Source organism: Columba livia, chromosome 6, assembly GCF_036013475.1.
Source record: "Columba livia isolate bColLiv1 breed racing homer chromosome 6, bColLiv1.pat.W.v2, whole genome shotgun sequence".
NCBI classification, from domain to species: domain Eukaryota; kingdom Metazoa; phylum Chordata; class Aves; order Columbiformes; family Columbidae; genus Columba; species Columba livia.
In genome coordinates this window covers 18,883,162-18,901,251 of record NC_088607.1, presented here as the reverse complement: position 1 = coordinate 18,901,251, position 18,090 = coordinate 18,883,162, and the positions used below count along the sequence as shown (strand labels likewise).

The following is an 18,090-nucleotide window of genomic DNA, read 5'->3' as shown; positions in this document are numbered from 1 at the left end:
AATTCAAGTGGTCTTTGGTCATATCACTACCTTCTTGCTCAGTGATAGATGAGGACATACAACTCATGTTCCTAAATGAGTTAATGAACTTGCAGTTTCTTTTCAGCAGGTACATCAAGACTGATTAGCAATCAGTATAAATTAAAAAAAAACAAAGCATGTAAACAATCAAGAGGAAGAACTTTCAAAAGGAACAGAAGTAGATTCTATGTCCAACAGTGACTTAAGTCTCAGCTAAGAGGTCTTCTCTTAGAGCTCTTGACTTCAGAAAGTTATCCCCAGAGACAAAGGCAGTTCTTGCTGACACATTGATGCAGTTATCTTTTACAGATTTGCTGTGATTTAACAATCTGCCTGCTGCTAACAAGAGATTGGTTCTTATTACAAAACCACCTAAAGAAAGACTAATTGCTCCCAGTCAAGCCAAACGCAGCACCTAGTATTTTGTTGTTTGTAGAGCTACACCATGAAATGGTCTGTTGTTGTTGTTTTGCTGTTTTTGTTCTCGTTGTTGGGAGTTTTTTTGCCATTAGCTCTGCAGTGACTTTGTGTACACTGAGGGCAGCAGAGCAGAAACCAAGCTATTCATCGAACTGCTCAAAAACCTTAGGGTTCGAAGGCTGCATTCTCCCATCACTTCACTAGGAGGAATTATCTTGCAATGAACAGCACAACAAACATCAGACACTGGCTCTTTATGTGCAGCTATCTTTACAAGTGTAAGTTTGCTGACAAAAATCCTACCATAAAGTTTCTAATTTTGCAATTAGGAGGTCTCTGTTAACTTCTTCATTCTAAAAACTAGGATTAAAAAGACCTTTTCTATTTCATTCTTTCCAAGTATATGGGTCTGTGGCACAGAGGAATATAATTAATCAACCAAAATACAAGAGGACAGGCATGATCAGGCCTGCTGTAAAACTCAGTAGGCTCTGCATTTCTTGTAAAGGATAATAACTACATGTGTGCCTTTCAGTAGTCAGAGTTGTGCTGCTTGTAACCTTGCTCAGGCATTCATCTTCTTGAAGGACCTCAGGACACTGCATGGTAGAAGCTGTTGACTGATTTACAATTTACTGAAATATGATTGTTATAGTGGTCCCTTGCTGCTTTTGCAGCTTGTTGAAGATGACAAAAACCATCAGTCATTGCTACCCTAAAAATTAAATACACATTCTAGATGGAGGGAAGGGACCAGAGGAGGAAGGGAACTGAAAGAGCAAGAGATCAAAACTGGGTCTTTGAAACAGGAAAGTCCATTATTTGGAAACCTTTGGCACCACATTCAGAGTCTTACAGACCCTCCTGCTGGCAAAGTTACCGAGCTCTGTAACCTTCAAGCATTAAAAAATCTGACATTGTACAGGGTTCCTCTTGCTCCTGTATGGCTACTCAGACTTCCAAGAAAGCACAAAATAGCAATTACCAGAGCAGATCATCACCATTTTACTACCAGAAAAGTGATCACACTGTCTTTTCCGAATGATCATGCCGTCCAGACAAAGCTCAGAGCAGAGCATGAGATTGTAAAGTGGATGCATAAATATGGTGAAAACACAGTTGCATTTGATCGCTAATTCTGATATTTGCAACCAATTAGCAGGGAATTGGCTTCACAGGTGCTGGAGATCCTGAGTGAAAGTACAGCAGAAACACGAGGTCTGCTCCTTGAGTGAACAGTTTGAATTTTGACTTTTTTTCAAGAATGAGGATAGGGTCCCAAAAGCACTCTTGCTATCTTGTAAATGACAAGAGGGAAAAAGTTGATAGTTTTCAGGGGGATGTTTTGTTTGTTGTGTTGTTATTTTTTTTTTTTTTTCAATTTGCAGTACATGCTGCTACTACTACAAGTTCTTTGCTTATTTTCAGTCAATAAAGGAAACAAATTAATAACCCAGTAGCCAAACCATTTATTCTTTCTACTTGGCAAAGCTTTGAAATCCAGTCTGAATTTCTGCACTTTTCTCAAACTTAAGAAGTTTTTGTTCATTTAGGAACAACCATGCTTAGCTCTCAGTAAAAGCATAGATTTTTATTTTAATGTGGGATGTAAAGGCTTTAGCTCTCACTATGTAGTTCATACTACTACTTTTCCTTTTATCTCCATGTTTCAACCAAGTGCCTATTGCTGTAGGATATAGGTTCATAAGTAGCAGTAGTGAAGACAGAGGCCAGTATCTGAAGATTTTTCCCAAGTGAGTACAGAAGGCACCTGAGACCCCTAAATAATACAAAAATCACATTACAGCACTTTTTAAAGTGACTAAAGTGGCTTTTTAAAGTGAGGTCAGACAGACGAGTTAGAAGCACAAATACTATTTATATATTTTTATATGCTATTTATGAATGCTATATTTATATATTATTTATAAACTTTTAGTGTAACTTGTGCTCCTAACTTCTTTTGATACTGAAAATCCCAACTTATACATTGCCTGTGAAGTGTGTGAAGAAAGAATGCTGTTGAGGAGCACATAAATTAAGTTTCTTCCCCTTTGATTTTCTCTCTCTGAAAAGTAAGTGAAACTCTTTCAAAGATAGGCTGGAGGGAGAAAGGGGGAGAGGGAGAGTGGAGAGGAACATTTGGAACTGTAGCTTTGCATCTCATTGAGAGGAACAATTTATCAGAGCTGTGGAGCTGTCAGTCCTTGACATGATAAGGAATAACACCTAATGAGTAATGTTTCCTTCAAACCCAGCTCCTTTAATTACAAGCCGCTTCCTTGCAGGAGAGAGACAGAAGATGCAGAAACACCAATTTCATGCACTTGTGCCTGAATAATGTCTCTGTGCTGCCTTTTCCAGATGGCAACCTTTTCACTGGAGGAACTAATGATGTGGGCATATTTAGGGAAAAACCAATAACAGAGTCTTTAACCTTCAACAGCAAAAAGCATGTTGTACAAAATGTTCCTTGGGATACATTTACAAATATCAATTACATTGCTCACTGAGGTGTAATCAGCTGTAATAATCAAAATTAATTTTAAAAAATAATTAAACAGACCCCAGGGCAAATAGTCGATGTTCTTGCAGTATGACATCACAGACTACATGTGTACCTGGAAAGAACTTACTCATTCTGTAAGCAGCAAAGTGATTTTAAGAAATGAGAAGGATGCTGTAAACATTCTGAGAAAAAACCTGCAGCTCAGTAAGGTACTACAAGATACATTACTCAGGTATCACAGCCTTCCTGATCAATACACCTGGAAGTGAACCAGCCATCACTGGGGGTAAAGCTGCAACCTGCTACAGCTTGAGCTGGAGGGTTAAAACTCCTTAAGCTGGTGCTGTAACAGACTTACTGTTTCCTCAACAGGAGGAAAAAAAAAAAGACCTTTGTATGTCCAGAACTCCAATAACATAAGCTCAGTCCAAAGCTCTGAATATTCTATCAATGCACTGCTGCCCCACCCTATAGCTGGTTACTATAGCCCAAATGCACTTGAACATGTAACATCTAATTGGTGCTTTTTATTTGTGTTTCAACAAAGTATTTATTTGTTGAGAACAAATGTCCAGAAAAAAAGATGGGAATGGCCCTCTCTCTCAGCAAAAGAGGAGCTTACAGTGGCAAAGATAGTCCAGCTGCATTGCTGGCAGTAAGAATGCTGCATAACTTCCAGACCCACCCCTGGTTCATATAAGCACTTGTCTCATCTCTTGAGGCTACACTAAAATTTGGACCTTTAATACTCTATATTGAGTAGAATATGAGAGGACAGTACTATGGTAATACCTGATCCTTTCTACTAATTCAGTGTCTGAAGGACAAGGTTTACATAAGTGGTGTCAGCCAAAGGCAGCAGCAAAGCCAACATCTCCTCACCTTGCTCTGACCCAGCAGAACCCTGTGAGCGCACACACAGGTTGCTAAGGTTTTTCCTTTCAAGTGCAATAATTAAGCCTCATGCAAAAAAATATGCATGAATACTTTCTTTATGAATACTGCCAACTGAAGTTCTTCCAATCAATGAGTATTTTGTAGTGATTATTTCTAGCAGCCTAGGAAAGGAACATTAACTGCAATAGGAGTCTGTTTTACAATGGAACATGTCAACAGACATTCCAGACAAATTCTGCAGAGCCGTATCCAAGGCAGACCCAGTGACAGAGAGAGAAAAGACAAAAAGAAAAGTTACCTCAGATTTGCATGTAATTTCCTTTGTGTTTCGGCCAGGCACCAACCTAATAGCTGAGGAGAGGCTTTCGCTCCAGGAATTGTGCTTGCTCTGTGACAGGGCTGGCCCTGGTTTACTCTGGAGAATCTTCTTTTCAGATGCTGTGGGCCAGAATAGAAAAAAAAAAAAAGAAACACCGTATAAGACTTGAAGTTGAGCCTGTGGGAAGGTAGAGGCTTTGAGAGGCTTTGTATCCACATTAGACAAGATATAACAACATGACAGTGCCTCATTCCAGCTGGCTTGACCTTCTAATTTATAAAAGGGGCATTGAATTAACATGTACATCTCCAGTCTTTATTTAAAAGCCTCACAGATGCTTGACACAGACCAGCATCGTTATACAGACATGAATTTTGAATCCCTGCAGCACTACACACATTGGGATGCCCTTCTTCATCCAAATGCCCTCCCTTTTAAATTTTCTTATGGGATACAACTGTCTAAGGAGATTTCCCTTTCTTGCAGTACATCACCAGATGACTGCAGAAGGCCTGGGGCATGACACAGAAAGCAATCACAATCCTGGATGAGAGAAACGGAGAAACTGCTTTACCTAGCAGGTGATGCACTGAGGAAAGATATAACCAAGGAATCAGCAGCTTTCTGTTAAGTGCTACATTTACTGCAATTTCTTTGCTTACTACAAGTGTTCCATAAAAGAACAGAGACCTATCAAGTGCTGCCAAGCTTTTGTCATAATTTCTTCCCACAAAGGAGTGATCTCCGTTATCTTCATGTCCCTTTCTTTGTCATTTCCTTTTACAGAAAGATCCATCTTGTAAGTGTCCTCCAGAGCCTGCCGCCTCTGAGAAACAAGCTGCTTCCAGATGATTTCTACTGTTCTCAAAATCTCCTGATGGACTAGGAAACAAAAGAAACTACAAATGAAGAAACATGTTTTGTGTAATGAATCAAGTAGCAGATAAAGCAAAATCATCACATGTAGAACAGCATAGGTCCAGAGCAACTGCTGGAGTCAGCAGAGTCTCTTCTTTTTGACAGTTGCCTCCACAGCTTCTAAGCCAGACCAGTCAGTCCAAAACAGCAGGACATTTATTTTACTATATTTCAACTCCCTGAAATAAATAAATAGGAGTGACAGACTATTCTAACTACTTTCTGCCTTGGAAAACCATCTCATCAGAATTTTGATGATCTTCTTATCATAGAGTGCTAAAGCACATAAAAGACATAATTTATGTTGCCAAAGATCAGTAGAGACAGTGGGGTGAAGGTAACCAAGTTATCAAACAATTTGACACAGCAACAGGATACTGTTCAAGGAAGTGCTGAGCTCTTCTGCTGTATTTCTCTGCAAATCAGACTTATTTGGTTGCATCATATTAAAGCCAAAGTATAAAAAAATAAAGACTTTTTAAAAAAGCATGACTCTTCTGTAGGGTTCAGGTGACGGCCTCCACACTGAGTCCAGCCCAAAATTTTTTCCAATGTTTCTCTTAAAAGAGCAAAATGTTTCTTCCTGTATACAACAGACAGATACAAGCTCTGCATAGGCCTTAAAAAAATGAATAGAGCTACAAATACTGTGTTGCTGGGCACTGACACTGGCCACAACATGGGGAAGAGATCTCCAAACTGATATCCATTACTCTTGAGGACATGGAGTGTGAATTTTGAATAAAAAGGTAGGATGTGAACAGGAGTAATTTTCAGCACAACCTTCCTTTCTCTATGCTGTGCCCACAATGTCTATACACTGAAGATGCAATTAAGTAGCACTTGTATAAGCTGCTCTGATAATTGTTTATGTCAGGTACTTTCCTGTTCTGTAAGCCAAAGGCAACACGTGCCATAAATTACCATCATCTGGAGTAGGCAGGCTGCCCTCTTCGTCTTCACTGGGTGCAAGGAAAATTTGGTGATATGAAGCCAGCTTTGGTTTTGCATCTATCCCAAAACCTTCTGGATAGCTGTGACCAAAAAAAAAAAAAAAAAAAAAAAAAAAGGCACCACATGAGGAAACCAGACTTAAAAGAAACTGAGGATACTGAAAAAGCTAAAGGTATTTCTACACATCCACTCCCTGTTGTCAGTGTGGTTTTCAAAGTCAAGGAGCATTCACCTTATCCCTGCACTTCTTAGTGCTCTTGTATGTACCATTCATCTCAATTAACTAGAACACAAGGCTATACTGATGTAGCCAGCTTGCATCCAGCTTTCTTGCACCTCCTCTGAGGATCTTGTATGCCATCTCTTTGCTCTGAATTTCTTCACTAGAGTTATCTCCCATTATGTGGGAAACACTGCCTCACTGCCTTGCTGTACTTAGTCCAAGTTCTTTGCACCAATGATTGTTCATCGAGTTTACAAAACACTCAACACAACAAAGCCATAAATTTTAGTGCCATGATATTAGTATAATGTAGATGTGATTATAATTGAGAACATCACCATGACCAAAGAGTTAGTGCTGCTTTGGGGGTGTGTGTGGGGGGGAGTGTCAGATCATTTACCAGTCAGTAGGTAAAAGATACCAGGAATTTCAACAGAACAGTAATACTTTCAATAAATGCAAAAGGCTTACTTAAGGCATCCAGACAACATGGACTTGATCACAGAAATGCTGTCAATTATAAATAATATATAGCCAGTAGTAACATACTACATTCTTTCAACTGTAAACAGGCACTATTACATGGGAGGGTCAAATTTCTTGGGTATGTAAAGCTACCATTTTTATTTCTGATTTTCTTTTAAACACCATAATTCTGACTCCCTGGATTTGCTATGTTTGGATTTTTGATAGCACCAACAATTCTGTAACTGTTTGTGTTTATACTCTTGCTACATACAAGCAACCCTTACCCCATCTCAACAGTTTTGGCCTGGAAGTTGTTATCTGACTGGAACAAAAACAATTCAAGAAAGGACCTCAGGAAGCAAGTTTCTGATATGATACTGTGTTAATGGATTTAATTCAGACCATCTAAGCAGCATGGAAGCTTTTCATTGAAACATTAAATATCATTATAGCGGAAAAAAGCACTAGCCAATATTTGCTTCTTTTGACAAAACAGAGATGTCTAAAATCCCCAGCTCAGACACATCACCTGTAAGAACAGCAAACAGATGGGGTATGGATGTTCTACCTCTATCCAAGCCAATGGCAAAACTCCCAACTTCAGTACAATCAGGACTTTGCCACTCAGATCCAAGTAACAATAACCATAACAGAAAGATTAACAAGTTCCATGCACACTTTTATATATGTTTTAAATGTACCCACACAAGAATAGCTTCTGGATAAGAAAAACTCTAAATTAGCCCATGCAGATATCTCAGAGAATGGCCACCTGCATGCTCTAGCCCACATCCCAGGAAGATTTCCAGATTCTCATTTTAATGACGAGCTTGTGAGCCAGCTCCACTGAAATCAGTTCAAGCTTGTTAACTGCTGTTACTACTCTGAAATGAGTAAACTGGTGGAAACTCTGGATGAGTAAAAAGATACATACAGATGTTTTGGTTAATAAAGAGTAGCAATTAAACATATGTGCAAATTTAAGGGTTTTGTTTAGACAAACATGCAAGCTTGTCTGGGTGTCTCTGAAATGAAACACCCTTTTCAAAATAAAATTGAGCATTATGTTATTACCACCCACTATGCCTTGCTTATTGTACCCACAAACACACATACTAGCTGCCTCTGAGCAAGAGAGGTGGTAGGAAATTTTTTGCTCGCTAGTGTTTCAAGAAGAAAATAGCCTTCTAATTGAAGAAAGGTTTATCACTTCCACTTTCTTGCAGAAAGACAATCTATGGCCTCTGGAATACTGAGCACATGAGTAACCTTCCTCTCCTCCAAATTAAATGCTAAAAAATTACATCAAAACACTTCTGTTTTTTCATTTTTTAAAGTGTATGAGGAAAACAACCATCTTTCCCCAAGTGGCTTTACTCTACCACTTCAATAGACACCAAATCAGAGCAGAAGGTTTGTCCTATTTAAAGCAGAGTCCTAGAGCACTGAGCCCAACGGGTCAAATGCTTGCTAGGATACAGTACATATACTACATTCAAAGTCCTTAGCTTAACTGAATCCAGCTCAATGTCAGCTTCTAGTGATTCCCCCAAATGGATATTGCCTAAGTTTTGTAAAATCTCCCCTCTGCACCCACTCCCATAGATAATAGCATAGAGATGCAAACAAATGTTATACTAAGATGAACATTTATACCTGCCCGAATTCAGTTGGCAAAGGCAGTACATAAGGCAGACAATAAAATTATTATTTGAGTTGTAAGTTGCAAAAATAATGTCCCATTGCTCCTGCAGGACATTGAGAGTGTTCAGAACATTAAACTGTTCAGGCAGCGATTGTTGTGGTCTGGATAGGCAGTGTAGGATGGCTCTGTTTAAACAGCTGTACAGGGCACTGAGGAAAACTTCCTTCTGAGAAACAGGGCTTTCTGAGACCTGTGAAAACACAAAACAGCAGAGTACTTGGCTTGCTCAAAGAACTTTCTCTCCAAGGATCCACTCCTCTCACTTCATTTAAGCTGTTGCAAATTTATTTTAGCAAAAGTTCCCTGAAATACTTGTCAGATACAAATTCTATTTTCCTGTATTTCTGCTGAAGTCCCCAGAATTGTGGAAGAGATTAATCTGTTCCTGCTGAGCAACACGTACACAGCTGACAGACAGTGCCATAAAAGACCTAACTATCACATTTTTACGCTGCAACATCTAGCTTTGATGGTCATTTGGAGCCATTATGTGCTCATGCAAGGAAACAGGAATAATCACAATCACCAAATGGATTACAGCCATCTTCTTGAGAATTGCTGTATCACAACCTCAATGTGAAACAGAGCATATTACAACATGCTGATAACAGTTGGAAAAAAATTTCATGTGAGTCACCCCCATAATCTCTTTGGCAGTGAAGAGCAGGATTTGCTTGGGGTCGGCAGCAAACATTCCACAGTTCAGCTTCTCAACCAGCTTCTGAGCAAAATAAGCAATGTTCATCATGGATACAGGTGCAGTTGTTTCTGAAGTGCCATGAGGATCACTGCTCCCTGGAGAGGATGCAAGAGGGTTGATTATGCTAAAGCAGACTGAGATGCAAAAAAAAATAAAAATATGTGAGATGTAGTATTACCAGGGCTGAGAAGGAACAGGAACAACCTCATGCTGTAAAGTCTCAGAAGTGGGATGTGTCTAAGAAAGTTCTAGGTCTACCTAGAACCTTAGTTAGACTGGAAATTATGGCTCCATCTTAAGGACAGAATCAGTCTCACTAAAATACTATCATGAAGGACTGGTCCAACTGATGACTCAAAGGAGAGCAGCAACAACTAATGTATCAGGGTTGTTTTCAGAAGCACTTAAGGATAAACCTAGATTTCTTTCTAAGTACTTTATTTTTGATGTTTAGAAGGTGTTTGCAAAAAGAGGAAAAAAAAGTGGAGACTCTCTAAAAAAATAGTAAAACTACAGTAATTTATGCAAACTGGCCTACAGCAGGAATGAATGGACAGTCCAGCTTGCTGAGCTGGACTGTCCTAGCTACTGTTTCCAGACCTCTCTAGAAATCACAGCTACATGCCGATTAATGATCTGATTCTCACCACTCACCTCCTGGTCTTGTTTTCCTCTCGCCTTGGCTGTTGACATGGAAAACATCCATAGCAGACAGCAAAAGTTTTGTCTGAAAATGTCTCTTTTGCTCACTGGTGGCATCCTCTGGAGAAACCTGTACAGGGAGAATATACATAATAGTACAGCAGGAAAACAACCAGGAAATCAGACTCAAATTCACTTTCAAACCTTATTCAAAGGCATTTGATTTCAGTGGACATTTGGCAGATTATCCCTGTCAAAGGTTTAGATACAGTAAAAGTTTTGCTCAATAAGCAAGAAGAAATTCCAAGAGACACTCAGTACTGAGGCATTTCAACATTTCTCTTAAACACATAGGCACCATGTTAGGAAGAGGAGGGCAAAAACAGCACAAAAAGAGCAAGGACAGCTATTCTACCTCCCTTGCACACTTTCGCCCTTGGTGTGGGCATATGAAACAGCAGCTGCAGGCTGAGAATTTATCTTTGCCAGCTAATTCACAGTTACATGTAGATGCAGAGATCTGGTGTACTCCTCTGTGCAAAGGGAACATGGTACCTCTCATAGAGAGTTCAGCAAGAGTGCACATGTGGGTAGTTACTGGGCAGTAGATGAGATGGCAGAACCTCATACCTGAGCTGGGAAAAAAGGAAATCTTACTCTCTAGCTGACAGCCAATTACCCTCCACACACTGAACACAAACAAGCTTTTGCACAGGGCCAAAACCTGGCTTCATAGGTGGCTCCCAAGAGATCTTGCCCTCAGGGTATTTCAGCTCCACTTAACAGGCTCAGGATTCAGACAGTCAGAAGAGCCATCTTCTATTTTAAACTCTACCAAACCTTCAGATGCTATTGTATGAGCCTTCAGGGGGAAGTGCTGCTCCATAAGACAATTTAACTCATGACAGTTGTAGTCAGGCTTATCTTCATTACTATCTACATTACATTCTGCATCAGAACTCACATCTAGGACATCTGGACTGTCAACAATTTGGAGCCGAAGCCTAAATTTTCCACTTTTCCTTTCTTCAGGTTACTCTAACTCTTTTCAGTGCTTTGAGTGGCTGAAATACATAACCCAGACTCAACTGTTATAGCTTGTATTAATCTGTCCTGAAAGTGGAGACAATTGTTTTTGGTTTATTTGAGGACTGAAAAGAAATTGTTGTCTCAAACATCAGTACACAGGAATGCTCCATGTGAAATTTTCTGTTTGCAACAAATTCAAGGGTTGCTCTAATGACAAGCAGGTATTACTAAGGAAAACAGAATTTTTTTATGCTTTACTTCAATGTTAAATGTTGTTTCATAAATGCCTTTGTTGTTGTCTAGGGGCAGCATTTTCTTAGTTCACATGAACGCAGAGCAGGCAGAAAAGACCTTTCTTGCAGCATTTTCTTAGTTCACATGAATGCAGAGCAGGCAGAAAAGACCTTTCTTCCTTGTGAAAAAAAGTAGGAATTCCATTCCACTAGGAAGTACCACACACCCTCTGAGAGCTGTGATCCCAACCTTATCCTAGGCTGCTGAAAAGGCTGACTGAATACACCCCCTCATGATGGTTGGCACCTTTTTTTCACTTGGCCACTAGCAGGACACCTCCTGTCCTTCCACCCCCAGTGAAAGGTAGAGCAGTAAAGCTGGATGACTACAAGAGAGACCTCAAGAAGCAGCTCAAGTGGATGCCCTTGTTTGGTTGCTGGGATGTTGAGAAGACTGTCCATGAGGAGAACTTGCACAAAATCCCACACATGTTTCTTGGCAGGGTGTGGTAGGAGTGGGAGAGAAGAGGGATCAACACAGCCTTTCCCTTCAGCAATGGCTGGACCATCAGGAGACAAAAGACCTTCAGAGGCTCCCTGTGGAAACAGACAGCAATGCGTTTTAACTCATAATATCCTTCAAATCGATTTTTTTCTCCTAGTAACCCGTCTCTGATCTGAAGGGTTTGTGATGGCTTAAACGCACGTACCTTAGGTGGTCCAGAATGGAAAGCAACCATAGCCAAAGTTTTCAAGAAGTCAGGACAGTGCCACATGGGGTCCTGAGTATAACTGTGATAGATCAAGCACAGAAACTGGATAACATTCACTGGATAGGCAATCTCCCAGGAGCCTTCTGCATCTGCAATAGGCTGAACACAGACAAATGCACATCTAGTCAAGGCAGAATTTCTTTCATTCATATAAGCTTATCTCTGCTCCTCTCTAGGTATTCCTAAGCAGCTAAGTAAACATGACATGGACACAGACAAGTCAGGCAAGGCACAGGCAGCCAACTTGAGCTTGTAGATTGAAGATACACCCAATCAAAAAGGTGGTATCACCTCATCATCAAGAATTAACAAAAAGGGTAATGCTGTGGGTAAGATCCATCTTTATGTTCAGAAGTTCTGAAACATGAGCCCATCATATCATCTGCTATGTAACATAACCAGGCCAATAGCTGTGTTGACGTTTTGAAGTCCCTGCTCACTGCTATGCTCAGTATTGCCCTGTGAGGGTAGAGGAAGGCCAGGGGCTACAGGTAAGGACTGCCACTGACATCTGACACACTCAAGCAGTTTATTCTACCATTCATACTGCCCTGTCCCCACAACAAAACACTTACCTTATCCACAGTAACTCTAACCATTTCCAGCAATAAAACAGCTGCCTCTGCACACAACCCAATTTTGAGAACATTCTCTGTAAGGTGGTGCTGCGAGATCCACTGCAACATAGATTCAAGATCTTTCTACAATAGGAAGAGACGTATTTCAAGAAGAGATGGGAATTATTTGTGATACATCAAGAACAGTGCCTGCTCTCTCCACATCAGAAAAAATCCTAAAACATGATCACTTCCAGCAGCTCCTCCCTCTCTTACTAAATGTGTTTCCCCAGGATAGCCCTAATGGTTTGTCTTCTTCTGAAAGATTTCTTTGGCACTTCCAGGGCAAGAATGTCTTATGGCTTCTCAGGACACTGGGGAAAAGCACCCAAATCCACTAATTCTGAGATTTTGAGTGTTGACAATGTAAGAACAGACAGAGAAGCTAATCTGAATTACCTTCTAAAACGCAATAGTTAAATGACATTTAACACTTGAATGAACAAGTTTGTTCTGAGCACATTTTTCCTTAAATCAAAGTTAATTACTTAGTTTTTAATGTATGAATGACTAATTTTAACTATGACAAAAACTGAGTAAGGTTAACTTGCCTGACAAACCTTTCATAGAAAAGGCCACAAAATGCCAAAGCAGTAAAGCAATAGCAGCTTCATGCTTGTCCATTATTTTTTTCATACCTTGGCTGCTTCAGGTGGTTCAGACTGTGGAGTTGCCAGAAACAGCCCCGACACAAGCAAGTAGATCTCGGGGATGTGGACATGATCCATCAGACATCTTTGCAACACAGAAAACCCAAAAATCAAGAAGGAGCCATTGTCAGGCACCGCAGGCTGAGTTTTTAAATTATCTTTAAAGGAAAAGAAAAGGAAAACACTCTGAGGAAGTCTCTAAAAATGAAGGCCATGTCAGAGGAAAGATTATTGACCCAACTTTATCCTAATTTGTCTGTGTCCCATGGCACTCAGTACTCTGCTAGGCTGCAATATTAACAGTTCACAAAACTTTCTCAGACTAACAGATAAGAACCCACTATCAAGTTTTGTTATGGGTGATTCTACCTGAATTATTCTTCCTTTCTCTTGCCTTTCTCAGAACTATAAAGCAAGATGAACACATCTTAAAGAAACAGAAGGTTTCAGGCCATAAGCTGACATCTTGATACCTCTCAGGCTTATCAACTTGCCTGGCTTTATGCAAAACAAAAAGATACCTCTCACTGCAACTGGTAATCAGAGATTCCAACTGTGATGCAAGGGAGAAACAATGCTTTCCACTCTTCAGCACAGAAAAGCTGAAGTACTAGGACAAGCTTGCCTTAGAAAGTAATATCAGTTCTTGGTCTACTGAGATCAGTGGGAATTCTCCTGTAACCTACTTCAGTGATCTTCTATCACTGAGCTGGATCAAGGGATTGTTTCAGGAGTATTAAACTGACACATACCCATTAGAATACTCAACCCTGCAGAGCTGTTTTCCAGCCAGTGCCCAGCCACAATCCCCTCCTTGAATCTGTTCAGCAGCAAACGATTGTGGAGGAAGCACAGAAGTAGTTTGATTCCAAGCACAACTGTGCTAGAGTGCAGGTAGCTCTGTGTGAACAGCAGAAACCAGTCTGGCCCCAGTGCCAAAAATGTCTCTTCTTGTTCCCTAGGACAAACAGGTAAATGAAGGCACATGAAAGGAGACATGGTGAAAGGCAGAAAGGAGATTTTATTTAAAATTATCTCTAAGTGATTTAGAATCTGAAGTTTCTCTAGAGAAAGTCTGATCAAAGGTTTACCACAACACAGAAGTACAAAGATTTAACAACAGACTCCTCAACACAGTTATGTAATTCCCACTAAATCCCAACTTATATTTCTGCCAGACAAAAAAAAAGTTTGTTAACATGAAGCTCCTTCTGAGATAGTGTATCAGTGATGGAGGGAGGTAAAACTACATCACAGACTAGAATTTTCAACCTATGAAATTCAAAATTCTGGTTTACAGTTTGAAGTCCAAGATAGGTTAACTAGTGAAAATGCACAGTTGCAGCACCCAGCACTATGACCTCAGCCTTTCTGTCATACAAGGTAGAACTGTAGTAACTGCATGTTCATGGGGGGATGCACGTAATCCCACATTAGACTAGGTTGATTTTGAAACACAGCTGGGGTTTCTTCAGCCCTTGCAATGCAGAGAAACAGCAATATCAAAATTCCTCTTTTGAGGCATTTTCCAAAACATGAAACTTTTTTAAAAATGGAGATCAGATGTGTGGATGGATCATGCATCAGTGTGAATGCCAGATAAATCAGTGACAAAAGAAACCCTCTGAATCCAGTTTGCTCTTTCTTAATATTTTGTTGAGACTCAAATATTATTTGTGGTTTTAGTCCTGGTCAAACAACAGTAAAGAGGAAATCTAGAAGACAGAGTCACCCATGCCTTCCTAAATTGTTATTACTTACTCAGAGGACAGATGAAGTTTGTCTGAGCACAGTACATCTAACAGCATTTTCAGTAACTGGTTTCGAAGCCAGATTGTCTTTCCAGATGTTTGGCTTAAGGCTACAAATATCAGAAAGTTATAAAGAGTAATGAAGAGACAAAACACATGTTCCATTGCTTTGATGAACAACCTTGTTTGCACCAAATTAGTCCAATGGAAGACCTTATATCAATCTTTTCAAAGTAAAAAGATGCAGACATCAGATTTCAGACACAAGAATTCCTGCTAACATCAGAAATGACCAGTGCTTGCATTGTCAAAGTCCTCTCTTTAGAGTCACTGACAACTCATACAGACTACATGTTGCATAATAATCCACAGGAAGCAATCTCAAGTTAACTAGAGAAGGAAAAGTAAACAGGTGATCTGACTTGTATTGCCTAGCTGTGAGGTCTATGTATACAAACTGGAGTTATCAATGTGTCTTTAATATAATATATCGTTTAGAGATGCAATAACTAATAAAATCTCAACTGAAAGATCACAATGAACGAGCCAGCTGACTGGACGTTCCCACACACAAAGCTGACATAAATCCACAGATATTTTAAAAGGTGCGGAGTTCCAACTGTAAGTATAGCAAAATGTTCACGGAAAATCCAGGATGCCAAGAGAAATTTTTATTCCTTGTAACAACTCAGTATGTTAGCTTTGGGGCAATTTCAACTCAATGGCCTTCATCTCTGTGTATATCGGTGAAATGCAATATTGTGTAGGCTCTAGACAAGGCAGCTGAAGCACTGTTGACTTATTAGTAGAGAGAGGGCAAAAGGGGAACTCCCTTAGGAGGAGAAGGATTTTGCTGTAGGTCAGATCTCCCTGGATTTATACAGAGTGACTGTCACTTCACTATTCTTCGCATCAGGCCTTTGTAGCAATATAAGTTTTCCCAAAAATTCAGGTCACTTCAATGCAGCCTGTCCCTTTCCAGGTGAAGTCACTTGAATGGTGTCTCTTCCTGCCACTGGAGGCAGAAGCACTATGTTTCATTTAGGGTCTGTCATGCCCTGGGGAAGAAGTGCAATACTTTATCCATCAGAACATATACACCAAAGGTAGCTCCTCACCTTCGTCGGGCATCTCAGCCACACTGTCCAGGCAAATCTGATTTTCATCCACAGAAGAAGGTTTCAAAGTGTAAACAAGGAACAATCCAATCCTTGCAGAGGAAGAAGGAACCAGTTTTGGTCAGCAGAAAGGCATTAATTTAATTCCTTTGAGATTCAATGCAAGTCTCAATACTCATTAACAATGACGGTTAATGACAACTCCAGGAAATTCTAACAGTTGCAGAAACTGGGGTTGAAATAGGAATGCAAAAGTTCATGAACTAGGAAGCAAATAAAAATGACATCGGTCTACAAGTGCAAGTAATATCTGTTTTACTATAGAAACTTTTTCATTTTTCTCTTGATTTTAAAGAACTTTCACCATGAGGAAAGCAATACTGAGTTAAACACACTACTTGTACAAGATTCTGAACTCCCCGTGGCACTGTTATCACCACTGGGTTTCCAAGCATGTAGAGGAGCACAGAGAAACGCCAGCAGCTACTCAGGGAGGAGAACTGGAAATCTGCAGCTTGCTTTCACAGATTGCCTGGTTCTAACCATAGACAGATTAGTATGACATACACACTTATTGCAAGTATATAACCTCCTCCTCCCCACAAGAAGAGCATTTCTTAAGGGACAGAACACCACTTGTTCTGCAGCAATTTCCATTGATGTGTCAAAAGTCTGGGACTAGCAGAAACCACAGCACCTTTCAGTGCTGGGGAAATCCTGATATAGTCACTGGTCTCCTGGATATGGAAGGATAGGGACTGTCTTTATCTACTTGCTCAACACTCACGTGCCTGCCAAACAAATTACAATGGAATAACAAAACATGATATTTTAAGAAAAATGCTCATTCAGACTCCCTGCCACATCACAAATATGATGTACTAAATCCACTACTCACACCTGTATGAAAAAAGAATAAACTAAGTCCTAGAAACCCAGGGTAGGAAATATGAACATACATACAGGTAATTCCACAAAACAGCTAGGAAGCAGTAAGTTCACATATGAGTTTGCAGTAAGTTCATGTATTAGCTTACTCCACAGTATCTACTTGAGGTACTTGTACTCTTCAACAGAACGAAAGGCTGACTGCAGAGACAACAGGTTTGACATGCAACTGCATTTTTAAAAGTACATTTTATTAAGCCAAAGAGCTTTAAAAAGAGCTGTCATCTGTGCAGTGCATTTCCCTGGAGTTAGGTGGCTGTAGCCAGCACTATGTATGCTTTCCTCAGTTCACAGGCTGCAGGCTGATGCAGGCTGGGAATATAAAATGGCGCAGTGTTTACATTCTGTGGAAAGCAAACAAGGGATTAATTCCTTGCTTCATGAAATCCTGACTAACATATGTTAACTGATTGAAATTCAAGAACAAAAAGGATAGTTACTGGGATGTAAACCAAGACAACAACATTAGGTATGTAGCTGACTGGGGTCAAGTGGCAATACCGTAGTGATTGAAATACGTTAGGGGCAGGCTTTAAGGAAACCAAATATTAAGTATAGACTTTGAGTAGTCTCAGTCACACCACCAGACTTGTTTGTGCCATCATTGTAAAGGTCATTGCCCAACCCATCTTCACATAAACGTAAACAAACATAAGACTGGACTGAATTCTGTTTTGATGGCACGAAAGAGTTTTTCATCAATGGGGATTTTGCAGTTGCCAAAGATCTGGAGGCTGCTACCAAAGATGAGGTGAAAGAAGTTCTACTATAGAGCTGTCTCCAACACTGGCAGTATAGCTCATCTGCAAATTGAAAAAAACTTTTAGACTTGAAAGTTACCTGAGAACATCTCTTGTGTTAAAGTATCCTTGCAACAAATGGGAGAGGATAGTGCAAACCATGGTGATCCTGGAGTTACGGATTTCAGGATCATTGAAGAGGAAAATGAGCTTGGGCACCATTTGCACCTGGTAGGCAACTGCAGCATTCTGACATCCATGTCTATAAAAAAGCACAAAGCCTATTAAAAGCTTTACTGGAAAGAACCAAATTTGCTGGTTTCTCGGGTTGTGCTGATACTTTACACCTTTGACTTCTAATGTTGCCTTGGAAACATTTCAAGCACTGTCAGATACACTGAATATGTGTCAGCAATGGAGATCTGAAAACTTCATGTGTTCTCTACCCAGCCCAT

The 18,090-nt window shown here is 40.0% G+C and overlaps 1 protein-coding gene across 6 annotated transcripts in view; it reads right to left on the bottom strand.

The window, feature by feature from the left end:
• Nucleotides 1–18,090, bottom strand: part of WDFY4 (WDFY family member 4) — a 144,795-nt gene that overhangs the window by 72,041 nt on the left and 54,664 nt on the right. For 5 of the 6 annotated variants that reach the window (XM_065067383.1, XM_065067379.1, XM_065067380.1 and 2 more), the window contains 14 exons: nucleotides 17,736–17,897; nucleotides 15,948–16,039; nucleotides 14,840–14,939; nucleotides 13,831–14,036; nucleotides 13,067–13,236; nucleotides 12,387–12,512; nucleotides 11,749–11,910; nucleotides 11,438–11,635; nucleotides 9,789–9,906; nucleotides 9,072–9,229; nucleotides 8,386–8,624; nucleotides 6,009–6,118; nucleotides 4,857–5,048; nucleotides 4,146–4,285 (listed from right to left, as the gene is read on the bottom strand). In XM_065067383.1, coding sequence (XP_064923455.1) covers nucleotides 4,146–4,285; nucleotides 4,857–5,048; nucleotides 6,009–6,118; nucleotides 8,386–8,624; nucleotides 9,072–9,229; nucleotides 9,789–9,906; nucleotides 11,438–11,635; nucleotides 11,749–11,910; nucleotides 12,387–12,512; nucleotides 13,067–13,236; nucleotides 13,831–14,036; nucleotides 14,840–14,939; nucleotides 15,948–16,039; nucleotides 17,736–17,897 — 2,173 coding nt within the window. Of the gene's footprint in view, nucleotides 1–4,145; nucleotides 4,286–4,856; nucleotides 5,049–6,008; nucleotides 6,119–8,385; nucleotides 8,625–9,071; nucleotides 9,230–9,788; nucleotides 9,907–11,437; nucleotides 11,636–11,748; nucleotides 11,911–12,386; nucleotides 12,513–13,066; nucleotides 13,237–13,830; nucleotides 14,037–14,839; nucleotides 14,940–15,947; nucleotides 16,040–17,735; nucleotides 17,898–18,090 lie in introns of those variants that run through there. The other variant, XM_065067384.1, reaches the window with a different exon arrangement.